This window comes from Neophocaena asiaeorientalis, unplaced genomic scaffold, assembly GCF_003031525.2.
Source record: "Neophocaena asiaeorientalis asiaeorientalis breed wild unplaced genomic scaffold, Neophocaena_asiaeorientalis_V1.1 scaffold409, whole genome shotgun sequence".
NCBI lineage: Eukaryota > Metazoa > Chordata > Mammalia > Artiodactyla > Phocoenidae > Neophocaena > Neophocaena asiaeorientalis.
The window spans coordinates 1238604-1265778 of record NW_020175208.1 but is presented as its reverse complement, the minus strand read 5'-3'; the positions used below and the strand labels follow the sequence as shown (position 1 = coordinate 1265778).

The following is a 27175-nucleotide window of genomic DNA, read 5'->3' as shown; positions in this document are numbered from 1 at the left end:
GTGTAGGGGTTACATAAGCCTAAGATCCACCTTGTCTGTGATGTGTGGCTGCAGGACTTTGAAGAAGAGAGGAGTTGAATTTGCCTCTGCCGATTGGCCAGGGGATCACAAAGCCCCCAGATCACTCATTGAGAGCCCTTTGGGATGAAATAATCAAATTGGAAAGGTGGAGCCAAAGGTATACACTTCCTTCCTTGATAAGGCTGCTTGATAAGACCACCACTGCTCAAGGGATGAGTGGCCATGGTCATGGGGAAGACCAAATCAGGAGAGGACAGGGAAGACCTTCCAAGGCGCAGAGGAGCCTGCTGATATAAACCTTTGGGTGCGATTGAAGACACTGCCCTGCCAGCCTCCATGATGCTCAAGGGCAATGTGAGGTGCTATGACATCACCAGCCAGACCAGTCTACACTGTCTTCACTGTCTTCACTACATTACCCTGGGAGCCTGAGTTAGTGCAGCTCTGGGAGACAGATACCACAATGTGTGCCTGGGTGTCTATCATGTCATCTGAAGCTACCAATGAATCTATGTTTCCACTTCCTTAAATCTCCATAATAAAGCCTGCTGGGCCCTGAGAAAGGAAACACATGTAAGGCACACAACCCAACACAACAGATGTCATAAAGCCAGCTGAAGATAGGTGGAGACACCAAACTCACCTTGTTTCAGGTTTTTTACTCCGAAGTCACCTCCTTAGTGACAGTTTCCTTGGCCATCCTATTGAAACCTCACCCCTTGCCCTTCATTCTTTCCCTGATGTGTATTTTCTTCATACTGCTTATCTAAGTAACTTTCCGGATGAGTGGAAACTGTAAGGCTAAAGGCAAAAACAACTGCACGTGATCACTGCACTCTAGTTGAAAAGTTATTTTCCAAGGGGTACGGGTTAACAATTCTGATACCACTCTACATCCTGGGATTGAACAATTCAGTCAATGGATGGCAGATGGTGGGAGCCAGGTGTCTCACTGTTGGAGTGGGAGTTTCCAGCTAAGTACGGGGAGGAGGCTAGAATGATCCATGTGGTACTGGATTAGAGTCGGAGACTTCAGTATGAACTCGTGTTTAGCTGAACACAGATACACATACAAATATTTATAGATACGTGTATACACATGAGTTAGTATACATACACATATTTCCTTGCTCTGTCAGCTGAGAGGGCCTAGAAGCAATGATACCCCAATAGTAATGAGCACACCCAGGGCCAGATCTTGGTTTCTAACACCATTTCCCAATTAAAGGATGCAAAGCTCATTTCTCCAAAGAGCTCTGGTGAAACAATAACATCAATGACAGAAGCTCACAGTGACGGGGAACCGCCAAAAGAAACAGGAGAAGCCGACTAAGAGTACCCAGTGGCCAACTGAGCAACAAAATAAACAAACTAGTATTGAATTTTAACCCAAAGTATAAAATAAATATCCATGAATCCACTGATATAAATGAATTAATAAGCCGAGGAAAATAGATCTCTCCTACAGAAGAATTCCAAATAATTTATGTAGCTACTCTGCCCTCAGGATGAAGCATGACTCTCTATTCTGTAGGTGTGAGCTACACATAGGGACTTCCTTCCAAAGAGGACAGTATGGAGTGGGCAGTAACTTTACAGTGGAGAAGCCTGACATACGTGAACTCAATCAGGTGCTCAAAGCCAACATCAGCAGAGACAAGTCATGTTGATGGTATGTAACCTTGAGATGATGTGACGAACATGTGACCTTCCTTCAAAGACACATGACTCCAGTCTAATCATGAGAACATCAGACAAATCCCAACCGAAGGACGTTCAACACAACACCTGACCAGTACTCCTCAAAACTGTCCATCATCAAAACCAAGGGAAGCCTGCAAAACTGTCACAGCCAAAAGAGCCTAAGGAGGCAGAAGGACTAAACGTTATGTGGTTTCCTGGACGCGATCCTAGAAGAGAACAAGAACGTTAGGTAAAAACTAATAACTAACTAATGAGGAAATCTGAATAAAATATGGACTTCAGTTAATAATAATAAATCAATATTCATTCATAAATTGTGACAAAAGTAACCATACAAATGTAAGATGTTAAGAATAGGGGAATCTCGGTGGGGGGTATTATATAGGAATTCTCTGTCACATCTTCATAACTTTTCTATAAATATCAAACTAGTTCTATTTATTTATTTTTCAATACGTGGGCCTCTCACTGTTGTGGCCTCTCCCGTTGCGGAGCACAGGCTCCGGACACGCAGGCTCAGCGGCCATGGCTCACGGGCCCAGCCGCTCTGCAGCATGTGGGATCCTCCCGGACCGGGGCACGAACCCGTGTCCCCTGCATCGGCAGGCGGACTCTCAACCACTGCGCCACCAGGGAAGCCCTCTAGTTCTATTTATTTTAAAAGATTATTCTTTAAAAAAACGAAAAAAGAGCAGATCCCTCTTGCTCTGGTATGAAGGACAGACTGAAGGTGACAAAGGCAAGAGCAGGGAAACCAAGAAGGAGGCTGCTGTGATAATCAAGGCAAAAGATGATGGCAGCCTGGACCACAGTCGTGGCAGTGGAGGGAGTTGGAAGGGATGAGCTTTGGAGAGGAAGCAATGACAAGATGACTGACATTTACCCGGTGCTTACTGTGTGTCCAACACCTTCTACACACTTGATGCCTTGTAGGGTAGGTGAATCTTCACGACTTCCCTACAGGGTAGGTACGACTCTAATCCCAAGTTTGTTGACAGAGGAACTGAGACTCAGAGACAAGTGACTCCCTCAGCATCACACGGCAAGCAAGAAGCAGAGGCAGGCTGGCTCCAAAGCCCCTCTCTTAACCACCACCCCACGTGTGTGCTCAGCCGGTGCAGCAGGAGATGTGAGACAGAGAAGGATTACAACCAGAACCACATTTTGGTGCCAAGAAGAATCCACCAAAAGTCAGGAGCACACACACACACAAAAAACGTTGCTTTAAAAAATATTGTACTTTATGGGTCAACGGCCTAATTTTTAGGCACCAGGGCCAGACTGTCCAGGAGCTTCACCTCCCCAAAAGCAAATAAAAACAAGCGCCAAGTCTGGAAAGCTAATGGACTCTGCTATCTGGAATCCTCACCTACATCTAGGTCCTAAATGCCAAGACTCGGAGTTTGCAATAACCAAGGAAGCACTAGCTACAGTGATAGACAAACCCTGGACTCTCAGAGGTCCAAGTGTGTATACAAGTTCAGGTCTCACTTATGTAAAATCCAGGCAATCTGCAGCAGTCGGGGGAGGGGGTGGCTTCTACTTCATATGGCCAACCAGGCAGCCAGGCTTCTTATATCTCCTGTTTCCAGGGAAAGAGATGGAGCAGGTTGCAGGGGAGCTTTTCTGGGCCATGCCTGGGAGGGGTGCACATTACTTCATTCACTTTTTACTGACCACTAAGTCACACAGCTCCGCCTCGATGCAAAGGAGGCTGAGAAATATTAACCCAGGCTGGGCAGCTGCTTCCCACAGACGACGCTGCCCTGCGGAAGAGAAGCAGGAATGATGGTGGACAGTTATCCTTCTCTGACACACTGCTTAACAGGCCACTGGGAGATAAACCCTTATGCCAAAGACAAATGGGGAAATTGTTGAAAAAGCCAAGAGAGGTTCCTGAATATGGCAGAAATAGTCCAAGAAGATCAGGAGTATTTTATAGCCCTTCTACATACACCTCCAGCAACACTTAATCACACAATTTCAGAGCCGGAAGAAGCTTTGGAGTTCTCCTAGATGTAAGTCCTCAATTTATAAATCAGTAAAATTCAGCTGGCCCTGAGAAGGGATGGGACTTGGTGACAGTCACAAGTACACCAGTGGCCACACTGGGCCAGAACCCAGGTCTCCATGCCCCAGTCCTGTTTCCTGGCACCACATCTGGTGGAGCTCAGACCCACCCAAGGAAGCAGTAACTTGGCTCTCTGTTCACTTAAAAGCTGAGGATTGGTTTTCTTTTATACTTACTTAAACTCTAAGGGAACGAGGAGCTCAGTGCTTGGGAGGTGTTTATTTGGGTACCATTTCTGCTGACAAATGGAGTAAATGCTAAAATTACAGGTTCCAAACCTGCCTCTACCCTGAGGACAACATCCCTGGGTTACCAGGGTCCCTTGCACCTTGATTTCTGCTGCTCCAAAGGTTCAGGGAATGAGTTGAGGATAAAGAAGGGGATACACTCCTATCTCAGCAACACACCTGTCAGCCACCACTTGCAAGAAAGGGGCAGATGAGAGTCAAGGGGAAGCCAACTCCATTCTGGGGTAATGTCGCATCTTTGACAACACCGGGTGACACGATGGGCAGGACCGATCATGGGGAGGGATGTAGGCAACACGGCCTTTTGGCGCAAGACTCAGGCTCCGTGGGGCCTTACATGTTGGCCGCTATTAAATGGCAGACTTGGCGAATGAGCGATGTGAGGCTTTGCCACAAAATTTCACTTTGACCTTGAACCACAGGGTCCTACTGTGAAGGGAGAGATTGCTCAGGACCCCGACACTGCTGCCCACCTGGCTTTGTATATCACCGGCTGCCAACCCCTGCCCCACCACGTCTGCCCAAACCCACCCTCTGGCATTAGATGACGGAGCACATGGCCACCCGCGGGTCACCGCAGTTGGCTTCCCGAGCCCCAAGCTGGGCAGACCCTGCTCCCTCCCTTCTGCAGCCCCCTTCAGACCTAGTGTGGTTGGGCCGACCTGTGTGAAAATGGGCGTTTGAATACAGCTCGCCCAAAGTGCGCAGCCTCTTGGAGACTCAGTATTTTCTCACGATAAAGATGGAGGTGATAATTCTTATGTCTGGGAAAACTGTGAAGACTGAATGAGATGTGGGACATCAAACTCTTGGCACACAACAGGTAAATATTTATTCCAACCCCCTGACCCTCCTCTATGTCCATTTAAGTCATCAGAACTCATCGTTCAGGGGATAAACAGAATGGTTCCCCCAAATGTCCTACAGTGTTTCTGGGCCCAGTATTGTCCCCAGATGCTCTGGGCCCACAGTAGGGGTCAGTGATCTCACTGGGGACCTATGCAGGTCTCCCAAAGCTTGCCTGGGGAAAGGTCATGAACAAAGCCGACTACGGCAACCCAGAAAGACAGGCTGCTGCCCTGTCCCTCCAGCCCCGTCCAGCTACATCCGCAGGCCTTGGCCTCTGCACACTTCAGCTGACTCCTTATTAATCAGAGATAAATTTCCCGATTACATATAAAGCTCCTACCAACAGGTTTGCCTCCAGATGGCAAATTTGCCTGCATTTAGGATGAATCAAACGTATTTACTTTTCAGATGTTAGGGGTTTAATAAAATCCATAATGCCTTTGGCCTCAAGCCCTCTTCCTATTAATTATTAAACCCTTGTGTGTTTCGAGGGTAATTGAATCCATGTTTCTAATTAGTTTACACTTAATTCATCAGAACAATTTTTAAAGGGCTGATGGATGTCCCAATAAGCCTCATGGGCAGTTTAATGAATCTTTATTTAGGAAGAAATTGGACGCACACCAAACCGTTAACAGTGGTTACCTCCAGGGAGCGGGATTGGAACAAGGGCCTGGGAAGGAGGCACTTGTGTGTTTTCACTCTACACATTGCTGCACTGCTTGACTTTTTAAAAAAATACAGAGTTCCCATTACTTTTACCATTTTAAAGAAACAGCTTGAAAAGGAAAATGGCATGAATTGTTTTAAAGGCAAATGGAGTGGATGCAAATGAGTCCCAAGCATTCCGAAGGCATTTTGGAGTGGAGAAGGAAGCCTGGTTTCTGGCTCTAGGAGACCCATGGTCTTCTCCTCCACGAGTCACTTAGTATCTAAGAGACCTCAGCCGCTTACTGAACCTCTGCAAAGAAAATTAATCCTACCCGTCTCACGGGGCTGTTGTTGAATTATTACATAACACGTGTTAATGCCTGTTTAGGACCTTTTGCTGTGTCCCCACTTCCCTTAAGATACGTGCGAGCTCCCCAGCATGGCATACAGGGTCCCTGGTGATCCGGCCCAGACGCCCCCATCTCCCCACAGCACTCCACCCCCAGTGAGCCCTCTGCACCTCGCCTTTCTCTCTCTTTTGCCCTGACCTGCGCACACACTATTCTCCTGCCTTGAAACACTCTCCCAGCCCCTCCTTCCACGCCCTATCAGGGATCCCTTCCTCCAGAGAGCATTCATTCATTCCATAAATATTTCGTTGAGCGCCTCCTATGGGCCAGGCCCTGGAGATGCAGTGGAGAATAAGACAGTCAAGGAGCCTACAGTCTTGTGAGGGAGATGGGTAGAAATCCAACAATCACACACACGCACACGTACAGCCACGAAGGACAGATGCACGGTAATCTCAGGGGTATCACAGGAGGGTGTGACCAGGTTGAGAAGCAGGGGTGTCTCAGAGGTTTCCCCGGGTGAGAAAGTGCAAGCGAGTTGACATACGAAAAATGAGGGAGCAGTAACTAAGCAAAGGGGCAGGTGGAGGGACAGCATCCAAGGCCCATAGATCCACATCTACAGATATCTCCCCAAGAATAGGTCAGGTTCCTCAGTCATGCCTCCTGGACTACCTTCACCTGCTTATTTATGCTTCCCTAAAAAGACTGTAAGTTCCTTGAAGGCAGAGGCTGTCTTGTTAACTGCTGCATCCCCAACACTAGGCATTCAATAAACGTTGAACACATGACAATGAGTGAATGAATGAATGAATGAATATGTCTAGTATGGTGGCTGGCCCACAAGAGGTGCTTGGTGTCATCACTTCTTTTTCCTTTCCACTATCCTGCCTCTGTTTCAATCCTAAACAGGAATGCTCCCTCATCCCCATCAGTCCCTCCAGCCACCTCCTGACCACAACAGCACATTCTCAAGGTGCTCTGGGGAGAGGATCCTCCAAGGACAATCCTATCGATGTGGAAGGCACACTTTTTAAGGAATCCAACAAGCAGGCTCTTCAGGGGCCTCTGCTGCAACACATAGTCCTAAGAAGACAGTAGAGTCTTTAGGTAGCCTGTCTGCTGAAGGGTGGTGCTGTGTCCCCACCCAGTCGGTTGTTCGGCCTGAGGCGTCTCGGGCCAGCACCTGCGCCTGGAGGCTGTTGGGTGGGGTCAGGTTTGGGTGCTAAAGGGCCATGGTATCAGCCACCAGGAGTGTCGGCGCAGCTGAATATTCCCCAATATGGCTGCCGCCGGCATCCATGTTTCCCCTCGCCCCGCCCTGAGGTGAGGCACAGCTGCAGATGCTGCCTCCCCAGGAGACCGTCCAAGACCAGTTATACTCCAATAAAGAAGAAAAAAAAAAAAAAAAAAGAAGACAGTAAATCTGACAAATTTGTAGATTTTTTACGGCTTCCAAACAGGTGTCTAATGCCAGTTGAGTGAAATCTGCAACCAGCCCCAAATGACTAAAACTGCATTCCACCTTAGACTGATGACAGAATGTGTGTTGCCAGCAATGGAGGGAACCAGTTGCAGTGTTTCCCATAACTTGAGCCCAAATGTCTCAATTAAGGGATGCTTAGCTGTGCTTAACTGGTGCAGTTATCACCAGTGCCCTATAAACCCTCCAATACACAGTGATGTCGCTTATTAGCAGCATTGCCATAGCTTATGTTTGCTCATGTTCCATTAGAAAACTTCATCCCACATTAAAGTGCAATGCAATAGGATGTTTGCCAGCACGGAAAGGCCACCTAATTGTGCAAAAGCAGAGATGTGGGGATTGTTTCAGTAATTCATCCAGGCAGGTCTGACACTGCATTATCTGGGAGGCTCTTTGTTCTTTTCTGCCTAATTTCCAAACTCCTACAGGCTCCCCAGCCTTCATGACCAGCTCCTACTCCCATTTCCCACCCGGATCTACTATGGGAAGAACCTGATCAGCTTCTATTTGTAAATTTAATTTCAAGCAGCCAGACGCTGCCTTCTGGCACCCTGGGATGTTGCTGCTTATGAACAGCTCTAGATGAAATGCGAGATGCTCTCGAGAAAGTGGCTGTGAACTCCTGGTGGAGAAAGGGAGTTGTTGGGAGATGAATGGCATCTGCATATAGAACAAGCTGTGTGCAGTGTGCCTACGGGTACCTCTTCTTTAACGATGCCAGATGCAGCTGTCAGTACCTAGCATCACTGAGAGCTCCCCATTTTGCAGAGGAGGAAACTGAAGCTCAGATGGGTTGACTCACTTGTCCAAGGTCACCGACACAGAAATAGGATTAGCACACAGGTATGTCTGACGCTAAAGGCCTTCACTCCTCCTTAATCACCTGCCTCGGGATTTCTCAGCCTCAGCATCATTGGCATTTGTTGCAGCTGTCTTGTGCATGGCGGGACACTTAGCAGCATCCCTGGCCTTGATCCACTAGATGCCAGGGCCCCTCTCCAGTTGTGACAACCAAAAATGTCTCCAGACATTGCCAAATGTCCCCTTGGGGTCAAAATCACCTTCAGTTGAAAACCACTGTTCTACCTCATGTCATATAAATGTGTTGGTTGTGTGTGTGTGTGTGTGTGTGGGTGTGGGTGTGGGTGTGTGTGTGTCTTTTTGCTTAACTGTGTTTTCTAATTTTCTTTCTACCAACATACAAGTATTTCTTTTGTTTATATCTCATTACAGTTCAAAGCAGTTTATACACACTGTAATCCTTTCCAACCAACCTATGGGGTAGATACTGATACATCCACTTCATGGATGAAGATACTGAGGATAAGAGTCAAAGTGACCTGTCTACGCCAAGCAGCTAGCGAGGTGCTGGAACTCATGTCTTGCAGGTGCAAGATGTATATTTCACTGCATGGCTCAGGCACAGCCAAACGTGGTAGAAGGCTTGACTCTCAGCCTCAAGGAGCTTAGAATGTAACTAGGAGGGAAGCTTGTTGCTCACAGCATCACCCATGAGCTAGCAGCTGGAGAAAGATGAGTGTAAAGACGGCTGAGGATTGGGGTGGGGAGGTGACTCCAGCCTTTTGCTGGAATGCATCCATAAATAAATTGAAAAGGACTGAAGGTAAAGGGAGAAAAGAGAAATGCATTAAAATGCTCAAAGAGCAGAATTACAAAACTTACGCCTGTCAAGTCTGAGACGAAAGCCCCAAGTGATGCAGAGAGAACCCCACTGCAGGCTTCTTGTCAGTCCGGCCCCACTGCTGGGCTACCGTGGGATGAGCAATGCCACCCACAACGAATGACTTCCCCTGAGCCCAGTCTCTTCTCGGATGTCCGTCCTCCACATCTGCATCTCCCAGATCTAAAAAGTCTAATGGGCAGGCCACAGAGGAAGCGTCAAGACAGGCATAAAAGCGCTCCAGAGCAGTCTGAATTCCTAAGAGCAGAAGGCCAGGGAAGATGCAAATAATGTTTATGGAGCAGCAGGGGATCCTAGGAGGTGGCTCATATACACAACCCTGTGACGTGGGTCAGTATCACCTCCATTTAATAGATGAGTCTCAGAGAAGCCAAACTTTGCGGAGGTCACGGCGCAAATAAATGTAGAAGCCAGCTGGGTATAAATCTTGGCCTGTCACCACCGTACCCTCCTGTCTCATGGGAAAACACTGTGAGAGGAGGTGACCTACCTGTTCTGCTAGACGAATGACGAGGAACATCAGTGCACAAAATACCCTGGGATGCCTCGAGAACACATTTCCCTGGAGACTGGAATTCACGTCAGGCTGACCTAGCTTGTTCTCTGCTTCCAAGCCAGACAGTGTGGGGTCTTCCTCCACCCCCTTCCTTTTTTCACACTCGGACTCTACAATCCCTATAAACCCACCCTTAATTCCAAGTACGGCACTGTCCCATAACATCATACAAACCCACGCCATCTTCTCCCTTCATTATTCTAGCTCAGGTTACCTCCGTCTCTAGCCTGGCCTGGCAGACACCAGTCTGGCCCCTACCCTAACGCATTTTCCATGCTGCAGCCAGACCATGCCAAAATTCTCTGCTTAAACACCTTCATTAGAAGGACATCTACCAAACACCTACAGCCAACATCACACTTAATGGTGAAAGACTGAGTATTTTAAGATTAAGAACAAGGTAAGGATGTCCACCCTCACCATTTCTATTCAATATTATATTGAATATTGAGTATAGTCAATATTCTATCTGCTGCAATTAAGCATAAATAAATAAATGGCATCAAGATTGAAAAAGGGGCTTCCCTGGTGGCGCAGTGGTTGAGGGTCCGCCTGCCGATGCAGGGGACACGGGTTCGTGCCCCGGTCCGGGAAGATCCCACATGCCGCAGAGCGGCTAGGCCCGTGAGCCATGGCCGCTGGGCCTGTGCGTCCGGAGCCTGTGCTCTGCAATGGGAGAGGCCGCAACAGTGAGAGGCCCGCGTACCGCAAAAAAAAAAAAAAAAAAAAAAAAGATTGAAAAAGGACAAAAACTTTATTTATTCCCAGATATTTTTTAAAAACTATCAATTATTAATAAGAAGCTCAGCCAGGTCATGGGATACAAGATCAATATACAAATATCAATTGTATTTCTACATATTAGCAGTGAATCATCGAAAAATAAAATATAATGAAAAATAATTCTATTCATGACAGCAAATCAAAAAAGAACAAAAATCTTAAGAGAGATTTCCAGTTCAAGACGGAGAGCCAAGGCAACATGTTATACTCTCCTTCAACCTGACCTCCCAAGTTGTCATGGAAATAGTCTGAGGTATATAAAAAGAGAGACTATATATATCCATGTGGGAAACTAGGAAAAAGAGACAGACACCTACATGCTACAAACACTAAGGAATTTCTACAAAGATGCAGTGCTGGTGAGACCTGACTAAGAAAAAGGTTCACTAGACAGGATGCTGACAGAGAAATATAGCTTAAAATGTGTTCTCAAGAAGTAACTTTAACCACTAGCAGAATAAAAATCAGAGACGAGGCAAAGAACACTTGTGCTTAAAGACGGAGAAACGGAAATCATAGTAAAGAAGCTTAAAAACAGAAAGTATTAAATATTATACAAGAACAAATACATCAGTTATCACCAAAAATTGTGAGTGAATTAAACCTTTCTGTTAAAGAGTAAAAACTCTCATGAAAGATTTAAAAAAAAAACTCTAAAAGATACATAGAAAACAATAACATAGAAACATTAAAAATAGAGAAATTAGCAAAGATGGGTGATAAATGCAAGCCTAAAAGATAATAAAAGTGGTAAAACTAGTATCAAAGTAGAATTTAAGGCAAAAAAGGGGGATAAATGTAACTTTTACATTGGAAGAATTATAATTCACTCTGAAGATCTGATGTTTACAAATACTGACATACTGAAGAAATAACATCAACATATGTAAAGTAAAAACTTAGAAATAAAGGGAGAAAATGATAAAAATAATAGTGAAAATGTGAAAACAATAAGTTGCTTATCCTTGACAAAAATCACTTAGACAATAAATAAGAAATGAGAAGAATTAAACAATACTAATAACATGAATTTGTTCACCCTTCCAACACAGAATACATGTTCTTTTCAAATACTCAGAACGTTCACCAAAAATGATCTCATACTGAGAAAAAAAGGCAACAACTTCTCCAAAATAGAAATCATAATCTGAACATAATGCTGTACAACTAGATAATAACTTCTTAAGCATAAAAAAATACTACTTGGAAATTTTGAGGGAAAAAACCCTAGAGTCAAGGAAGGAACAAAACTGCAGTTAGAATTATTTATTCTAAAAATAACGACTATCATCAAAATGTATGCAATATGGTCAAGGTTGCACTTAGGGGAAAATGCCTCAATGATTTTAATATCCAACAAGAGGTAATGAAACTAATTCAGTTCATGAAAACAGCAAAAGAACACCACCAGCCCAAGGTAAGTGGGAGGGAAGAATGAATAAAGATAAAAGCAGAAGTCAACAAGTCAGGTAATAGGAAAGGGATAAAACTGATAGCCCTAGAGTTGGGACTCTTAAAAGACCAATAAAATAGGCAAGCTTCTGGCAAGACTAAATAAGTAAAAAGAAAGAAAATGCAAATGCGCGGGAGCAGATACAAGAAAGCGGACGTGATCCCGGATAGCGTGGAGGCAGAAATGCTGTATGGGAAAACTATATAATTCTGAAATGAACCAAAATGGGCACATCAGGCAGATGACGGGCATGAGGAGCCCGAGCAGGGATGACCTTGTGGAGGTGCAAATCCCAGGAGCCTTCTCCTCAAACACGGCTGGTTGGCCAGAGTGGGCTGTGCCCTGGCTGGGAATACATCCAGGGACCCCCTGCCAGGACCACCTCCTTAGGTCCCAGAACTCCCACCCTTCCCGGCCGGAGCCATCCCACCTCTGGGGGTCTTCCACACCTCACTCTCAGAACCAGAGAACTCAAATGGCAGAAGATAGAGCTTTGACCACACGTGCGTGGACCCTGCCTAAAGAGAAAAAAGATCTGGAAGAACTTCAGGACGCAGAATAGGCCTCCAGTCATCTGCACCCCAACTAACCGCCCCACTGGCCTGATCTGACGTTCTGTCTTTCAACATCCCTCAAGGGTCTGCGCCGGTGCCCCACCGATGGGGTCACTGGAACTCGACATCTGATGGTGACCTCGTCCAGTCTCCTGGTTTTAAGCACTAACCAGTCCCAGTCTCCCAGCTTTACATCTCTAGCCCCGATGTCCTTGAACTCTAAACTCACATATTCAAGTCCAGGCCTGCCCCCTTCCCAATGAGCATGTCACGTCCCTGAAGACAGTAGCTTTGTTTTGCTCACTGCTGCGTCCCCAGCACCCAGGCCAGTGTCTGGAACATACTAGGTGCTCATGAAATATTTGTGGAATGAGTAAGTGAAGAGCACTCCAGTCCCTCCACCCAAGTTTCGCTGAACACCTACTGTGTGCCAATCCCTGTGCAATGTCAAGGGCAGATGGACAAGCCAGGTCTTGTCTAAGAGGAACCACGAGTCAGGGGAGCCCCAGATGCCCATCCCAGCTGCAGACATGGCAGCTCACCTCTGCACTGCCCTGAGAGGGCAGGGAGCAAGCAAGAAGAGGGCTGGCTCAGTCCTGGGAATGTTGTCTGTGACTCTGATCCAAGAGCATCTTAAACAAAGCCTTGAGGACCCCGGGGTCCCCAGGGCTTGGCTGGTAAGCCATGAACCCTTTGTCTCCCTGGGAGCTCAAAGCGTATCTTGCAGGACCAGGACAAGTCTTGCAATGGAGGCACGGCAGGCCACCAGGTCAACAAAACCTGGACAGCTATGACCCTGGGGCCTTGATCTTTGCCCCCCCAAAGTCTGCTCTTCCTGCAGAGGTGGGAGCCTTCCTCCCTGTCTCCCTCCTTGATGTGAACTCTCCCCTTGGGAGGTAGCTCAGAAGCACGGGAAAGCAGTCTTGTCCTCTCCATTGTTCCCTCTTCTATCGAGTGCGCTGCGGTTTAAAAAGTAGAAACTTCCCTAAATTCTCAATTCTGTACCCACAGCCAAAGCCATGCAAATGCAAGGCAAAATCCAACAAAGTATTGATGGTTTTCAAGTCGGGGATGTAAGACATAGTTGCTACTAGCCTTCAGTTCATATCTGCTGGGTCCAAGGGATATATTTCTGTGTGTGCAAATATACACCAACAGGTGTGCACACATACACACATATGCATGCGAAATCAGTTGTAATAGAAAGACTTGAATTGCTCTGTGTGTTTTCTATCTAGTCTTCCCAATTGTCCTACAAAACCTCCTGTCTGCTGGGAACTTCTAAGCAGGAGAAAGGAATTGGGAAACGTAAAGAAAGCAGAGGAGTTCAGGGCAGACCTCATAAAAACAGAGGTCTTTCTTGATGACAATTCACCCTGCCTGGTTCTTCCTCTCAGCAAGCTTGGCTCAGGCCCAGCTGTTGGCCACAGGGAGGAGGGGGTGATACCTGGTTCGCAGGTTCTCTGGCTGGGGTGGCCCATCAAACACCGACAGGACGTCAAAGTCCTCCTCCAGGGCGAAGGACTGGAACACAAGCTGGATCCGATGCTGGTCCTCCGCTGTGATGGTCCACGTGCAGTTGGCGTAATTGGGGTAGCCATACGGGAACCCTGGGCTCTCAACGGTGCCATTGGGACCCTGCAGTTGGAACGTGCAGTTCTGGCCTGGGAGAGAGAAAGGGGGCTGTTCAGTACGGCCAGAAGAACTCTGAGAATCTCCCAGAGAGATGGGAGCAGTGTGTTAGAGGCTCATGAACCCCCTCTTCCAAGTGTTTCCACTGGACCAGCCCATGCTCAGTGCAGAGGGAAGGAAGGTGGGTGACTGACACACTGAGTGCCAGCTTGCTTGTGCCGTGAGCTGTCCAGGTGATAAAATGGGTGTCGTTGTACTCAAGCCTTAGAACAACCTTGAGGTAGGAAACAATGCTCAGAGTTTGAACTAAAAGGCCAGCAGACCAGGTGGAACTTCCTCTTTACAACATTAAATGCCAGACTGATGATTTCAAATTTTCCATGGCCTCCTGACCCTCCAGCCTCCTCTTCTCAGCCCCAGCCCCCTCTTCCCATCTCCATAGAGAATAAACGCCATCAGTGGGGATTCCGTTGTCTTCCCAATTCCAAATCCGTCTAGCCTGCCCCACACGGTCTTCCTTCCTCTTGCAGATCAACTAGCCCTCCTGCAATCTAAACATATCCCTTCTATGTGCCCTTTGGATCCCATCCTTGCCTAATATTCAAGAACCTTATATACGTTTCTCTCTTATATACGTTCCAAGTGTTCAATCATTTCCTCTCCACTGGAACTTCCCCATTTTAAATGTGTTCAAGACTCTCCTTAAAAAACCAACTCCCCATTCCACTTCTCTTCTCCCTCCAGCCTCGTCTCTCTCTTCCCCTTCTCAGCCAAAGTGTTAGAAAACACAACCCGTCTGTCCTTTCTGTCTCTATTTCCTTACCCCCAGCCCGTCAGTTCTGCCTCCTGGTCCTGTCAATCCACCCAAACAGGTCTAAGGTCACCGATGGGTCCAGTGGATACTGTTCAGTCCTCATTTTAACAGACCTGTCAGCTGCCTCTAACACTGTTGCCTCCCTTCTGGAATCACCCCTCCCAGGCCAGAGCATCTCAGAATACACTACACTTGCGCAGCGCCTGGGGACCTGGCTGACATTTAGATTCTGATGTACAGCCCCTGGGAGGGGCCAGAGAGCCTGCTTGTTTACCTGGTGCCCTGCAGATGCAATGATGCTTTGAGCAGCCTGGTGCCCGGCTTCCTCCCATACCGCTCACGCTCCCTCCTTCTTCCCATGGCTCTTTCTCTGGCTCCTTTCCAGGCTCAGTGTTGGGGCCTCTCCTCCTCTCCGTCTGGTCTAGAGGACCTCCCCCTGTGCACGGATGACTCACAACTTCACAGTCCAGGCCAGACCTCTCTCTGAGCTCCAGACCTGACACCTCCTTCGGGATGTTCAGGCTCGTGATGTCCTCCACCTACCCTTTCCTGACACTTTCCTCTCCTTCACAACCCCATGGACAACCGATCACCCTGTCTCTGTCTCTACTTCCCTTGACCCCACAGCATCTCTCCCCCAGACTGCCATAAAAACTACCTCCTAACTGGTCAACTGCGTTTACCCTGGTCCTTGCCAACATTACAGCTGGGGGTGTCTTTTCAAAACAGAAATCTGATCAGGTGACCTCCCCTTTCCTCCACCGACATCAAACCTCCCATAGCTCATCACTGCTCTTCAGTAAGGAAAAATCACTTGTAGACCTATGAGGGTCTCTGTATGGTTTGGCCCTTAGTGACCTCTTACCCCTGTGTCCACTAGCTTTCCAGCCAAACCCCACCCTTCTAAAGGACTTGAACAGACATTTTTCCAAAGAACATATATAAAAGGCCAACAGGTACATGAAAAGATGCTCAACATCGCTAGTCATTATGGAAATGCCAATTAAAAACACAATGAGATATAACCTCATGCCAGTTAGAATGGCCATCATCAAAAAGACAAGAGATAACAAATGCTGGCAGGGATGTAGAGAAAATGGGACTCTTGTGCACTGTTGGTGGGATTGTAAATTGGTGCAGCCACTGCTGAAAACAGTATGGAGGATCCTCAAAAAATTAAGAATAGAACTATCACATGATCCAGCAATTCCACTTCTGGGAATATATTCAAATGTAACAAGAACACTAACTCGAAAAGATATCTGCACCTCCACGTTCATAGAAGCATTACTTACAATAAACAAGACATGGAAACAACCTAAGTGTCCATCGATAGATGAATGGATAAATTAGTTGTGAGATACACACACACACACACACACACACACACAAATATTATTCAGCCATAAAAAAAAAAAAAAAGGAAATCTTACCATTTGCAACACCGTGAATGGACCTCGAAGGCATTATGCTAAGTGAAATAAGTCAGAGAAAAAAAGATAAATACTGTATGATATCACTTATACGTGGAACCTGAACAAACAAACAAAAAAACCCCAAAAAAACAAACTCATAGAAAAACAGATCAGACTTGTAGTTATCAGAGGCGGGGGGTGGGGAAGGGGAATTGGAGGAAGGTGGTCAAAAGGTACAAAATTCCACTTGTAAAATAAATAAGTACTAGTGATGTAACACACAACGTGACGACTATCGCTAACACTGCTGTGTGATATCCAGGTAAGCTGTTCGGAGAGTAGATCCTAAGAGTTCTCATCACAAAGAGAACATTTGTTCCTTTCTTCTTTTCTTTTTACTGTTTTTATATGAGATAATGGTTGTTAGCTGAGCCTATTGTGGTAATCATTTCACAATATACATAAATCAAACCATCATGCTGTATGTCTTAAATCTACACGGTGATATGTGTCACAGATGCATATCTGTCAGAAAAAAAAACCCCGCCGTTCTCAGTCCTTTGTACTGGCCACACTCACTGCACAGCCACAGGGCCTTTGGATATGCTGTTCTCTCTTCCAGATGTCTAGTCAGCTGTCTCTCCTTGACTAGTTCAAACCCCCTATTATATGCTCTCATGATACCATCACCTCTCCTTGGTAGCACTTATCACAGAAGCAAATGTCCATGCTTCCATGTGATTAATTCATGAGTATCTGTTTTCTTGCCAGGCTGTAAGCTCCATGAGAAGACAGACCATACTTGAGTTTTCCCGTCTTTGAATCCATAGCCCAAGCTCAGTACCAGACACATGGTAAGTTCTCATTAATTTAATATAGTGCTTGTATTCGGTGAGTGTTTGGCTAGACACTCCTCTGAGAACTTCACATATATTAATTTGTTTAATCCTCACAACAGCCCTAGAAGGTGGATACTATTCATATCACCTTCATTTTACAGATGAAGAACTAAGGCAAAGAGAAAATGAGGAAGGGGTCCAAGCCACCCCGTTACTCAGAGATGGGATTCAAAAGTAAGCAGTCCACTTCAGATCCACCTTAACTATGATGCTGATAAACTGACTCAACACTAATTTTTTTAAAGTCCACTTTAGGGATTAACTGACAAGGACAGTTAATCTCTAAAATGACTTTAATATTGAAAAATCTCTTTTAACAGAAAAGAGGGATAACACAAAGTATCCCATTTAAAGAGGAAAAAAAAGCTAAGGTCTTATGAATAAATGCTAAATGGGCATTTAATAAAATTAGACATGTAACCCTGATTAAAATAAGCATTTGGAAGTAGGAGAAAGAATATTTCCTTAGCATGATAGAGCATCCATTTTAAAACAATAACTTACATCCTACTTACGGTGAAATGCCTGATTAAGATCAGGAATGAGATAGAAATGCTACTATCACCTCTGAGATTTCATGCTTTATTGGAAGAGCTAATCCATGCGATGCAAGAAAAAGAAAGGAGAAAGGAGCAAGCAGAATTATGGTTTGCAGATGATATATTAATACACCCAGAAAACCCAGGAGAATCAATTAGGAAGCTATTAGAACTAATAAATTTCAGTAAAGTAACCAAACACAAAATAAGTATACAAAATCAATGACATTTTCCATATGCAAGTGACAGATAAAAATATAAAGAAAAAAGGTCTTATTTATGATAACTACAAAATGCGTATAATAAATGGAAATAAACTTAATAAGAAACAAGACAGTCACTGTATAAAAATAACATTTAGAGAAGGATAAAAAATTTGAATAATTGGAGAGACATATGTAATCTTGAGTGGAAGACTAACTTCTGAAAGGTTAATTTGGAATATTAACCTTTTGAAAAGTTAATTTATAAGCTTAGTGCAATTCTGATCAAAAGCCCAATAACCTGTTTTAAATTTAGTAAAAGGGTGCCTAAGTTTAACTGGAAGAAATAGACAGTCGCAGACAATGTGTATTTTTTGAAAAGGTAGAAACTGTAGTATTCTCATTCTACAAGATACTAAACAGAATCACCGAATGATGCTTTGAAAATAGTGTGGAGGTGGCCCAAGGGTGGACAGGCAGAACATGACACAGTATTCCAGCAATAGCTTTAAATAGACGTAAAAATTAAAATATATATAAGCATTAAAAATCAGTGAGAAAAGAAAAACATTTTGCAAGGTCAACTAATTAACTGTTTGAGAAAAGAATTAAGTTATCTTGTCAATTCACACCATGTACTAAACTAAGTTTTTCAAAAAGTCAAAAAATAGAAGAACATATACACAAATAATTATCTGACTGTGATTTTCTGAATGTAAAAGCTGTGGAAGAGGGCTTCCCTGGTGGCGCAGTGGTTGAGAGTCCGCCTGCCGACGCGGGGGACACGGGTTCGTGCCCCGGTCCGGGAAGATCCCACATGCCGCGGAGCGGCTGGGCCCGTGAGCCATGGCCGCTGAGCCTGTGCGTCCGGAGCCTGTGCTCCGCAACGGGAGAGGCCACAGCAGTGAGAGGCCCGCGTACCGCAAAAAAAAAAAAAAAAAAAAAGCTGTGGAAGATACTACAAGACTGATAGTTTATACAGAAAGTATGTGCAGGTCAAAAATAGAAACAAAATCAAAAGGCACACAAAATGGTTAGGTAGAAAAGTCTCAATAAAACAGTTAATACAGAAAGAGCTATTAGTAACCAGTAGGAAAGCAACAAGCGCTATCATTAAAAAGCTGGACAGGGTCTTGAATAAGTTAGTTCCTAAAGGAAGACAAAAATGGCTCAGAACCCAGAAAAAATCCTCAACTACAGTAATAATGAAATAAAGCTCCTATCTCCACAACTTTTAAAGGAGCCCCCTGGTTCATGTTCCTGAACTTCATCCCACTGGCACTGGCACCAGATCTACTCAGCTCATGTCTCTGAAATCTGTCTGGTGATGTCATTGCACTATGTCATTCACTCACTCATTCATTCATTCCTCTAGGTTAGACCCTGTGATGGGCCTTGGGGCCTGGATCATAGACCCAGACATAAGCAAATACTTCCACATGGCAATACTGTGCTACAGGGCTGCACAGAATGATCCCAGAGTATAGACCCAACAGGGGTCACACCTTGAGGACCACCCTCATTCGTGTCCTGGTCAACCACTGATACCAACATTCACCACCATCCCCAGCACCCCATCTGTTGTGTGGGTCTCTGCAGTCTCAGAACCTGATTCAGAACTGATTCAGAACCTGGGTATGAACAGCCTTTGCTGCGGAGAAAGAAATCAGGCTGTAAACAGAGACCCTGGGAACACTTTCCGTGTACAGGGACAAGAAAGGTGACAGAGTAGGAGGCAGGAAGGCAGGCATAACGGTGGGAGGAGAGCCAGAGTGCAGCTGCCTACAGAAGAAGGTGACTCAGGGCATTGAGCACCACAGGGAGGCTAAGGTGAGGGTCTGGGATGAGGTCACTCGGTTTGATGTCTAAATGGTCCCTCTGGAGGTAAGGATGCTGAGAGTGGGAGCTCTGTCCTGGTTCCTGTTGCATCCCCAGTGCCGAGAATTCAATAAGTACTTGCAGAATGGATGCATGAACTTCAGCAAAGACAGGTGGCAGGTGACACGGTGGACAGAGGCAAGATTGTAAATAAGTAAAGGCAAGATTGGCTGGTGAGAAGGGAGAGGCCATTATATTTTAAACAATAATGTATATATCTTCCTCCTTGCAGAAAATTTGGAAAATATAGGCAAGAATTGAAAAAAGAGGAAACATTACAATCTCGCCTTCCTCTCAGAGGCAACCGATGTTAATATTTTCTTTTTTTTCTAGATTTTTCCATGCATATTTCACATCGTTGAGATAATACTATATATATAATTTTGTGGGCTCTTTTTTCAGTCAATTATTCTTCAGTTTTAAGTTGTAAAAGGCAATGTTACTTGTAATATACATGGCTATGCATACATGCAACACAAAGATGTGTAAGGACAAACGGGTCGCCAATCTCTCTCCCTTCTACCCACTCCAAAGCTACCAAAGTTAACTGGCAGGTAACTCTCTCCTTTCCAACCTTCTCATCTCTCATGCAAACAAAGACACATTCCGGGAGAATTTTTATTATTTTTTTTAAAAAATGATAAGTGAGTAGTTGCACTCACTTCTCTGCAACCTGCTTTCTCATTTAACACTACATCGGGGACACCTTCCAGGTCAGTAGAGCCATATAGAACTGATTTTTTACATAAATGTGTAATATTCCACAGCCTGGATGTATCTCAATGTATTCAACCACTCCCCTGCTGATGGCCGTTCAGGTCATTTCTCGGTTTTCTTTTGCAACAATTCAGGAAACGTGACAACGTGAGCCCTCTGGCCCCGAGATACTGAACTCATAAACAGCATTGTAAATGGACGTGCCACGTTCTAGTATATGGTTATACTAGAATTTACTCAACCGTTCTCCTTCTGTCAAGCATTTAAATTGTTTCTGCATATTTTTTTCCGTTGTAAGTAAGACCTGGCCTCTTAGTAAAGTCTGGTGACAGCATGCTGGTGAGTGCGGTGGAAAATGCTTTTCCATGGCCAGAGTCCCAGACCGAGTGTTCACTTAAGTGGTAACTGTATCCAGCTTTGGTTTCTGGGGGGGTGTGCTGTCCATAGGAGGCTGGCTGATCTCTGTGGCAGGCGCTGCTGGTGATGGTTAGACAGGGCTGGAACCCCGACTCATTTGGAAGTCTCCCGGGAATCAAACGTTGGTTAGTGAGTTGAGAAGGTTATAACCCAGTATGGAGGTTCCTTAAAAAACTACAAATAGAATTACCATATGATCCAGCAATCCCACTACTGGGCATATACCCGGAGAAAACCATAATTCAAAAAGACACATGCACCCCAATGTTCACTGCAGCACTATTTACAATAGCCAGGTCATGGAAGCAACCTAAATGCCCATCGACAGATGCATGGATAAAGAAGATGCCCTCAATAATTTTAATTCCTCCCTTGAGGAACTATCTGATGAAATTCTGGTCTCATTTTCCACTGTGGTGTTTATTTTTTCTCACTGAGTTACATATTTATATCTTCTATGCATCACATGTGCTACATATACATTCGTAGTCATTTTGGCCTTTTAATTTTATGATGACATACAAAGGTATCTAAACTTTATGTTCTTAAATATTCCATGAGTTCTTACTATTTTTCTTATTAATTTGTGCTAACTCTTTAGAGAATCAGGATTTCACTCTTTTGTCACATTTGCTGAAAAGATTGCTTTTCACCTGTTGTGTGCTTTTTGTTTCACTTAGTTTTTTCATGTAGAATGAAATGTTTGGTTTTTACAGGCAGCCATCTTTACCTGTCTTTTTCTTGGTAATATTTTTTTCCCTTTATGTACGTTTAGGAAGATTTCTCTCTGGCTTCTCATCCTACTCAACACAGCAGCCGAAGTCCTTGCCACAGCTCAGAAGCCCTACTTGAACGGACACCTCGCTGCCCCTGACCTTCTCTCCTGTCGTTCATCCCTTCATACCTGTGATGGGCCATGATACCTAAGCCCATCCCATGCCCGCCTTGGGACCCTGCACTTGCTCGACCTCCAGCCCAGAAAGCTCTTCCCCAAGAGCTGTGTGACCCGATCCCTCACTTCCTTCAGCCTGAGTCAAGTAATATCACCTCACAGCCCACCCTAAATGAAATCCAAGCCTCCCTCCTCTCACGTCAGCCCTCCAGGTTCCTGCTTTATTTTTTCCACAGCACTCAGCATCCTCTGACATCTATTTTCTTGTTTATTTTCAGTGCCCCCCTACCCCGATACAATGCCATCTCCATAAGAGCAGGGGAGCTATTTTGTTTCTACTCTCTCTCCAGCTCCCAGACCTGTACCTGGCACACAGCAGACGCTCCCACAAGAGCTGTTGGTTGAATGAATGATTCATGCATATTCATTGCCTACCCAGCTCTCTGTGCTTGGAATGCTCTCTCTCTAGTTCCCTCATCCAGCTGACTCCAGGCACACTAAGACTCGTTACCTCCTCCAGGGAGCCCTCTTGGAACCCTCGAGATAAATGGCAAGTATTCTTCCTTGGTTTGCTAATCCTTAGCGAATGAATTAGTGAACCAGTGAATATCACTGCTTTCGCCAATGGTGACATAATGATACGTTTACGTGGCTTCTCTAGCCATAGACTCCTTGAGATTTCATTCATAGTTTTATCTCTAGCACCTAGCTCAATACTTGCCCATAGTAGTCACTCCACAGATATTTTTGGAATGAATGGATGAGTGAAATGAATCAATCTTTTCATGATACCCAGAAGACACCTACCAACCTACCATTTGTGTATGTATGGCGTATTCTGAAGGTGGCTTCGTGAAAAGGTTAAAAGCTTGGGTTTTGGAAACAAAAAGCCTTCGGTTCAAATTTCAGTTTTGCCACTTAATACTTTGTGGGCAATTTATGTAAACTCTTTCAACTCTCATTTCAACATCTTTAAAATTAACAACCACTTCTAGGATGGTTGTACAGATTAATGTGATAATATCTTCTATACTGCTAAATACTCAGTACAGTGCCTGACACACTATAAGTAATCAATAAATACCAGCTAATCTTTCAGTAAAGGCTTGTACTTTTCTTTATATAGGTCTCAGTCACATCTTGTTAAGGTTATTCCTAGACATTTTATGCCCTTTTTCTTGCTCTAGTGAATGACATTTTTTCCCATTATTTTTTTTCTAGCTGGTTATTCCTGATATACAGAAAACCTATTGATTTTTATATATTCATCTGGCATCCAACTGGGTCTCTGAACTCTTATTAATTCTAAAGATTTCTCAGTTGATTCCCTTGGGTGTTTTAGGTATACAATCATGTCTACAAATAATGATAATTTTGAGGAGGTAACTCTTTTGAGAAGTTTGGCAGGAAAATTCAATTCAATTCTGCAAATACTTATTGACTGATATGGTCAGTTCTGGACAAATTTTGTTGGAGAAGCCTGTGGGACATCCAGACAGAGATGGCCAGAAAGCAATTAGGGCCGTAGACTGGAATGCGGGAGTGCAATCTGGGTTGGAGAGATGGATTTGTGGAAATCGTGCAATTAATGAGACTGCCCTAAGAGGAAACACAGAGGAGTGTGGTAGATGCCAGGTAAGCCATGCCCACTAGACATCTCACCTGCACACAGGGAGTCCACTGTACATCTCAATTCTACAATGGGACTCTGGCTTATCTCTGTGCCTGTCTTCTGCAGGGGCACCTTGTCTAGACAGGTGCGAGAAGCAGGGGCCAAACAGTATCTTTGGCCTCTGCAGTCACTTTAGTTGTGAACCAGAAGCCAGGGTCATAGAGATGCTGGCACTGGGCCTCATCTTAGCCCCTCTCCCCTGCACATTATGCTGGTCACACCAAATAGCTCATCATCTACAAACACCCCACGATCTTTCAGGCCGTACAATGCTTGGCCCATCGCCTGGAATGCCTTTCCCTTACCTTCTCGACCTAGGAAACCTTACTCACTGTTCCAGATTCAGTTCATACAGCACCTCCTCTGAGGAGCCTCTCCTCGTTTCCTGGGCAGTGACTAGGTTTTCTCTCTCTCTTTCTCCCTCTCTCTCTCTGTCACTGCAACAGCCATCCACCAAATTCCATGCCTCTTCCCTCCCAATCTATCCCTTTCAAAAAAACAAACATACAAACAAAAATTGGCCTGCCGTTCTTGCTTAAAAATCCTTCAATGGCTCCTCTGGGAAAAGCGCACAGCCCTAAACGTGGCACACAAGACGCCCCCTTGAGCCACCCACTGCTCCTATCCCAGGCTTTGCTTCTTGCCACTCTTTGCCTTAAGTGACACTCCAGCCCAAGCCAGGCTCTCTCTGTTTGGTTCCTTTGATGCTCTGTGCTCTTTTGCTCCCTCTGTCTTCAAACTTGCTATTCCCTCTGATTGAAGCATCCTTTCTTCATCCTCTGATCTTGCCAACTCCTATTCATCTCTTAGGCCTCAACTGAAACTTCAGCACCCCCAGGAGACCTTCCTGACCACTGCACTAAGGTGTACTCCCCTCACCCCAACGTACACCCAAGCACACACCTCGCTGTGTGTCCCCACAGAGCCCTGCACCTCTGTCATCACTCACAGCACACATCATGGCATCACCTACTGTCTGTGTTCCCTGGGAGACGTGGATTCTGTCACATTCGCACTGATCCGCAGCACCCAGCACGTTGCTTGGACAACAGGTGCCCCGTAGAGATCTGCACAACGGCTGCACCTTGCACGCAACTCTACTGGGTCACACATCCTACTGAACTGCAGACCCAGAGCTCCTCCAGGGTCGTACTCCTCCCTGTAACCTTAGTGCCCAGTGCCTGGTATATGTTGTAGATATGCACACAGTGTTGGATGAGAGAATTATCACAGGTATTTCTAATGACGACATGCATTGTTTTTTTTTCCCTAGAAGTCTTAACAATCCAAGAAATTTCCATTACTGTGTCCAGGGTTTCTCAACTCGGCGCTATTGACATTTGGGGCAGGACAGTTCTTTGTTGGGAGGGCTGTCCTGTGCATTAGGATGTTTAGCGGCATCCCAGGCCTCTACCCCTGGGTACCGAGTAGCACCTCTCAGTTGTGACAACCAAAAATGTCTTCAGACATTGCCAAATGTTCACTAAGAAGGAAAGTCACATATACATAAGAACCTAGCCTCCCACCTTTTTTCATTCATTTTAGGGGACTTGCAGGCCAAAGAAGCCCACCCATGGACCTCCTAGACCAGGGGTTCTTCACCTTTGTTGTGCCGTGGCCCCTTTTGGCAGCCTGGTGGAGCCGTCTCAAATGATCTTTTTAAATGCATACAACAAAATACATAGAATTACAAAGGAAGCCAATTATACTGAAATATAGTTTTCAAAATATTTCAAAAGTTTGTCATATAGTATTATAGGTGTTCCTTTATTAATGCATTATGAACAAGATCTAGCAGTGGGCCTGAAAAATACTGTAGTTCAAAGCACAAATGTTCTAGATAGCTGCAACTACTGTAATGTTCTATGAAAATACCTGTGATCTTATCAGTGACAAATTCACAGGTACTGCTAGTACTGCTGTCCTTTGTTGCTTATATATTCATGATTAATAGAAATGCTAGGTTTCAGTAGAAGATTAGTGAAAATAAAGATGCAACTTTCTCCATCCAAGTTAGAGATGCCCTGGATTCTACCCAGAACCTCAGAGGTCCAAGCCAAATTCAAGCTTTCATTCAGCAAGTCTGGGGAGGGCTGCTTAGTTCCAGGCTCTACGTATGTGGGCGTGGGTGTGTGCGGGTCTCAGGGGGTGGGATTGGGGGTTGGGAAATGGGAGGGGTGGATTGTGTATAATACGATCCATGCCCTCAAGGAGTTCACAGTGGAGTATAGAAGACAGACAGACATGGCCCATCTTACTAACCGTGTCTCCACTTACTGAGTGGTTTGAGGACACCTCACTGTTGGATCCCAGGGGCACAGCAGAGAGCACATACAAACACACCCAGAAAGACGGGTGCTTTTGGGCAGGTCTAAGAAGGGGACCAACATTTATCCACGTGCTTCCCTAACGTCATCCCCCTGAATTTAGCAATGACCCTTTGAAATGGCTGTCATGCCCCCACCTCCACCACTTTATAGGCGAAGAAGCAAAGCTCCTCAAGGCTTAAGAACGTGCTCAAGGTCAAACAGGTAGCAGCGGAAGAGCTGGGATTCAAACACAGATCTGTGTGAAAGCAAAGCTCAGGCCCCTCCCTCTGCCAGGCTACAAGATTCACACACCACCTGGGGACACACTTCCAAAGCTATGGTGCTGTTTCCACTCTGCACCCAGCTCTAGCGGCAAAGCCCGGGATTCGCTGAAAAGAGCTTAGCACGGTTGCTGTGCCGCAGGGACAAAGAAACAAAGCAGTGTCTCCTTCTTCCTCTCAAGCTGGGGATGCGTGCAGCAAAGGCACAAAACAATGCATAACAGACGGGGTAAGGCAGCAAACCTGTCCCTGTGCCACGTCCAATTGCTCTGTGGGAATAATCCCGTGCTGTTCAGCTTCCTAACTCCAGGCTCTCTGATCCTCCAGGACATGCTGAACACAGAAGCCTCCACAGTGGACCGAATATGATTTTCCCTGCCTGGCGATACAGATGCAGCTCTTTTGTCATCATTTTGAGCCAGTACCAGCCAGGGGTTGTTTATCACGTTGACAGGGAATCCTGGACCAGCAGAGGTATCTTTGCATTGCTGATGGCAGAGCTTCTCACTCTTCGGGTTGTGCTACATCCCTGGATCAGCACCAAGAGAAGAGGCCAGTTGTGTCTGGGAACAGGTGCCTCTGCCGGGCTGGTCGTGCTCCTGGCTGGGTCTTTCAGAGCAAATATAGGGAGATATCACTGAGTTCTCCTCAGCTGAGAAGACACTTGAGCTGCGGCTTTGGTTCAAGGCACGGGGCTGAGTACAGGGAATGACACACAGAAGTTCAGGTCTTAGCAAATTCATTCATTTATTCATTTAAGAAACAGTACTGAGCACTCACTATGTCCCAGGCACTATCCCTGCCCTTATGGACTTAGTCTAATGACAATAGATCATTAAACATCGTTTCCTCTGCCAAGGGCTGTCTTATGTACTTTACATCTAATAACTCATTCCATCCCCACAACTGTATTAGATAGGTACTATTAAGATTCCCATATCACAGGCAAGAAAACTGAGGCCCAGGAAGGTTAAGTAACCTGCCCAAGGTCAGACAGCTGCTAAATGGTGGAAACAGGATTCGACCCCAGGCAATCTTGTGTCATATCCCGTCTTCTTAACCACTACTCCATGGATGGG

The 27175-nt window shown here is 45.4% G+C and overlaps 1 protein-coding gene across 1 annotated transcript in view; it reads right to left on the bottom strand.

The window, feature by feature from the left end:
* The window catches only part of CSMD2 (CUB and Sushi multiple domains 2), a 641557-nt gene that overhangs the window by 565581 nt on the left and 48801 nt on the right, over window positions 1-27175 (bottom strand). Inside the window, exon 4 of the mRNA XM_024765304.1 lies at window positions 13876-14092. Within this exon, the coding sequence (XP_024621072.1) occupies window positions 13876-14092 (217 nt within the window). The remainder of the gene's footprint in view (window positions 1-13875; window positions 14093-27175) is intronic.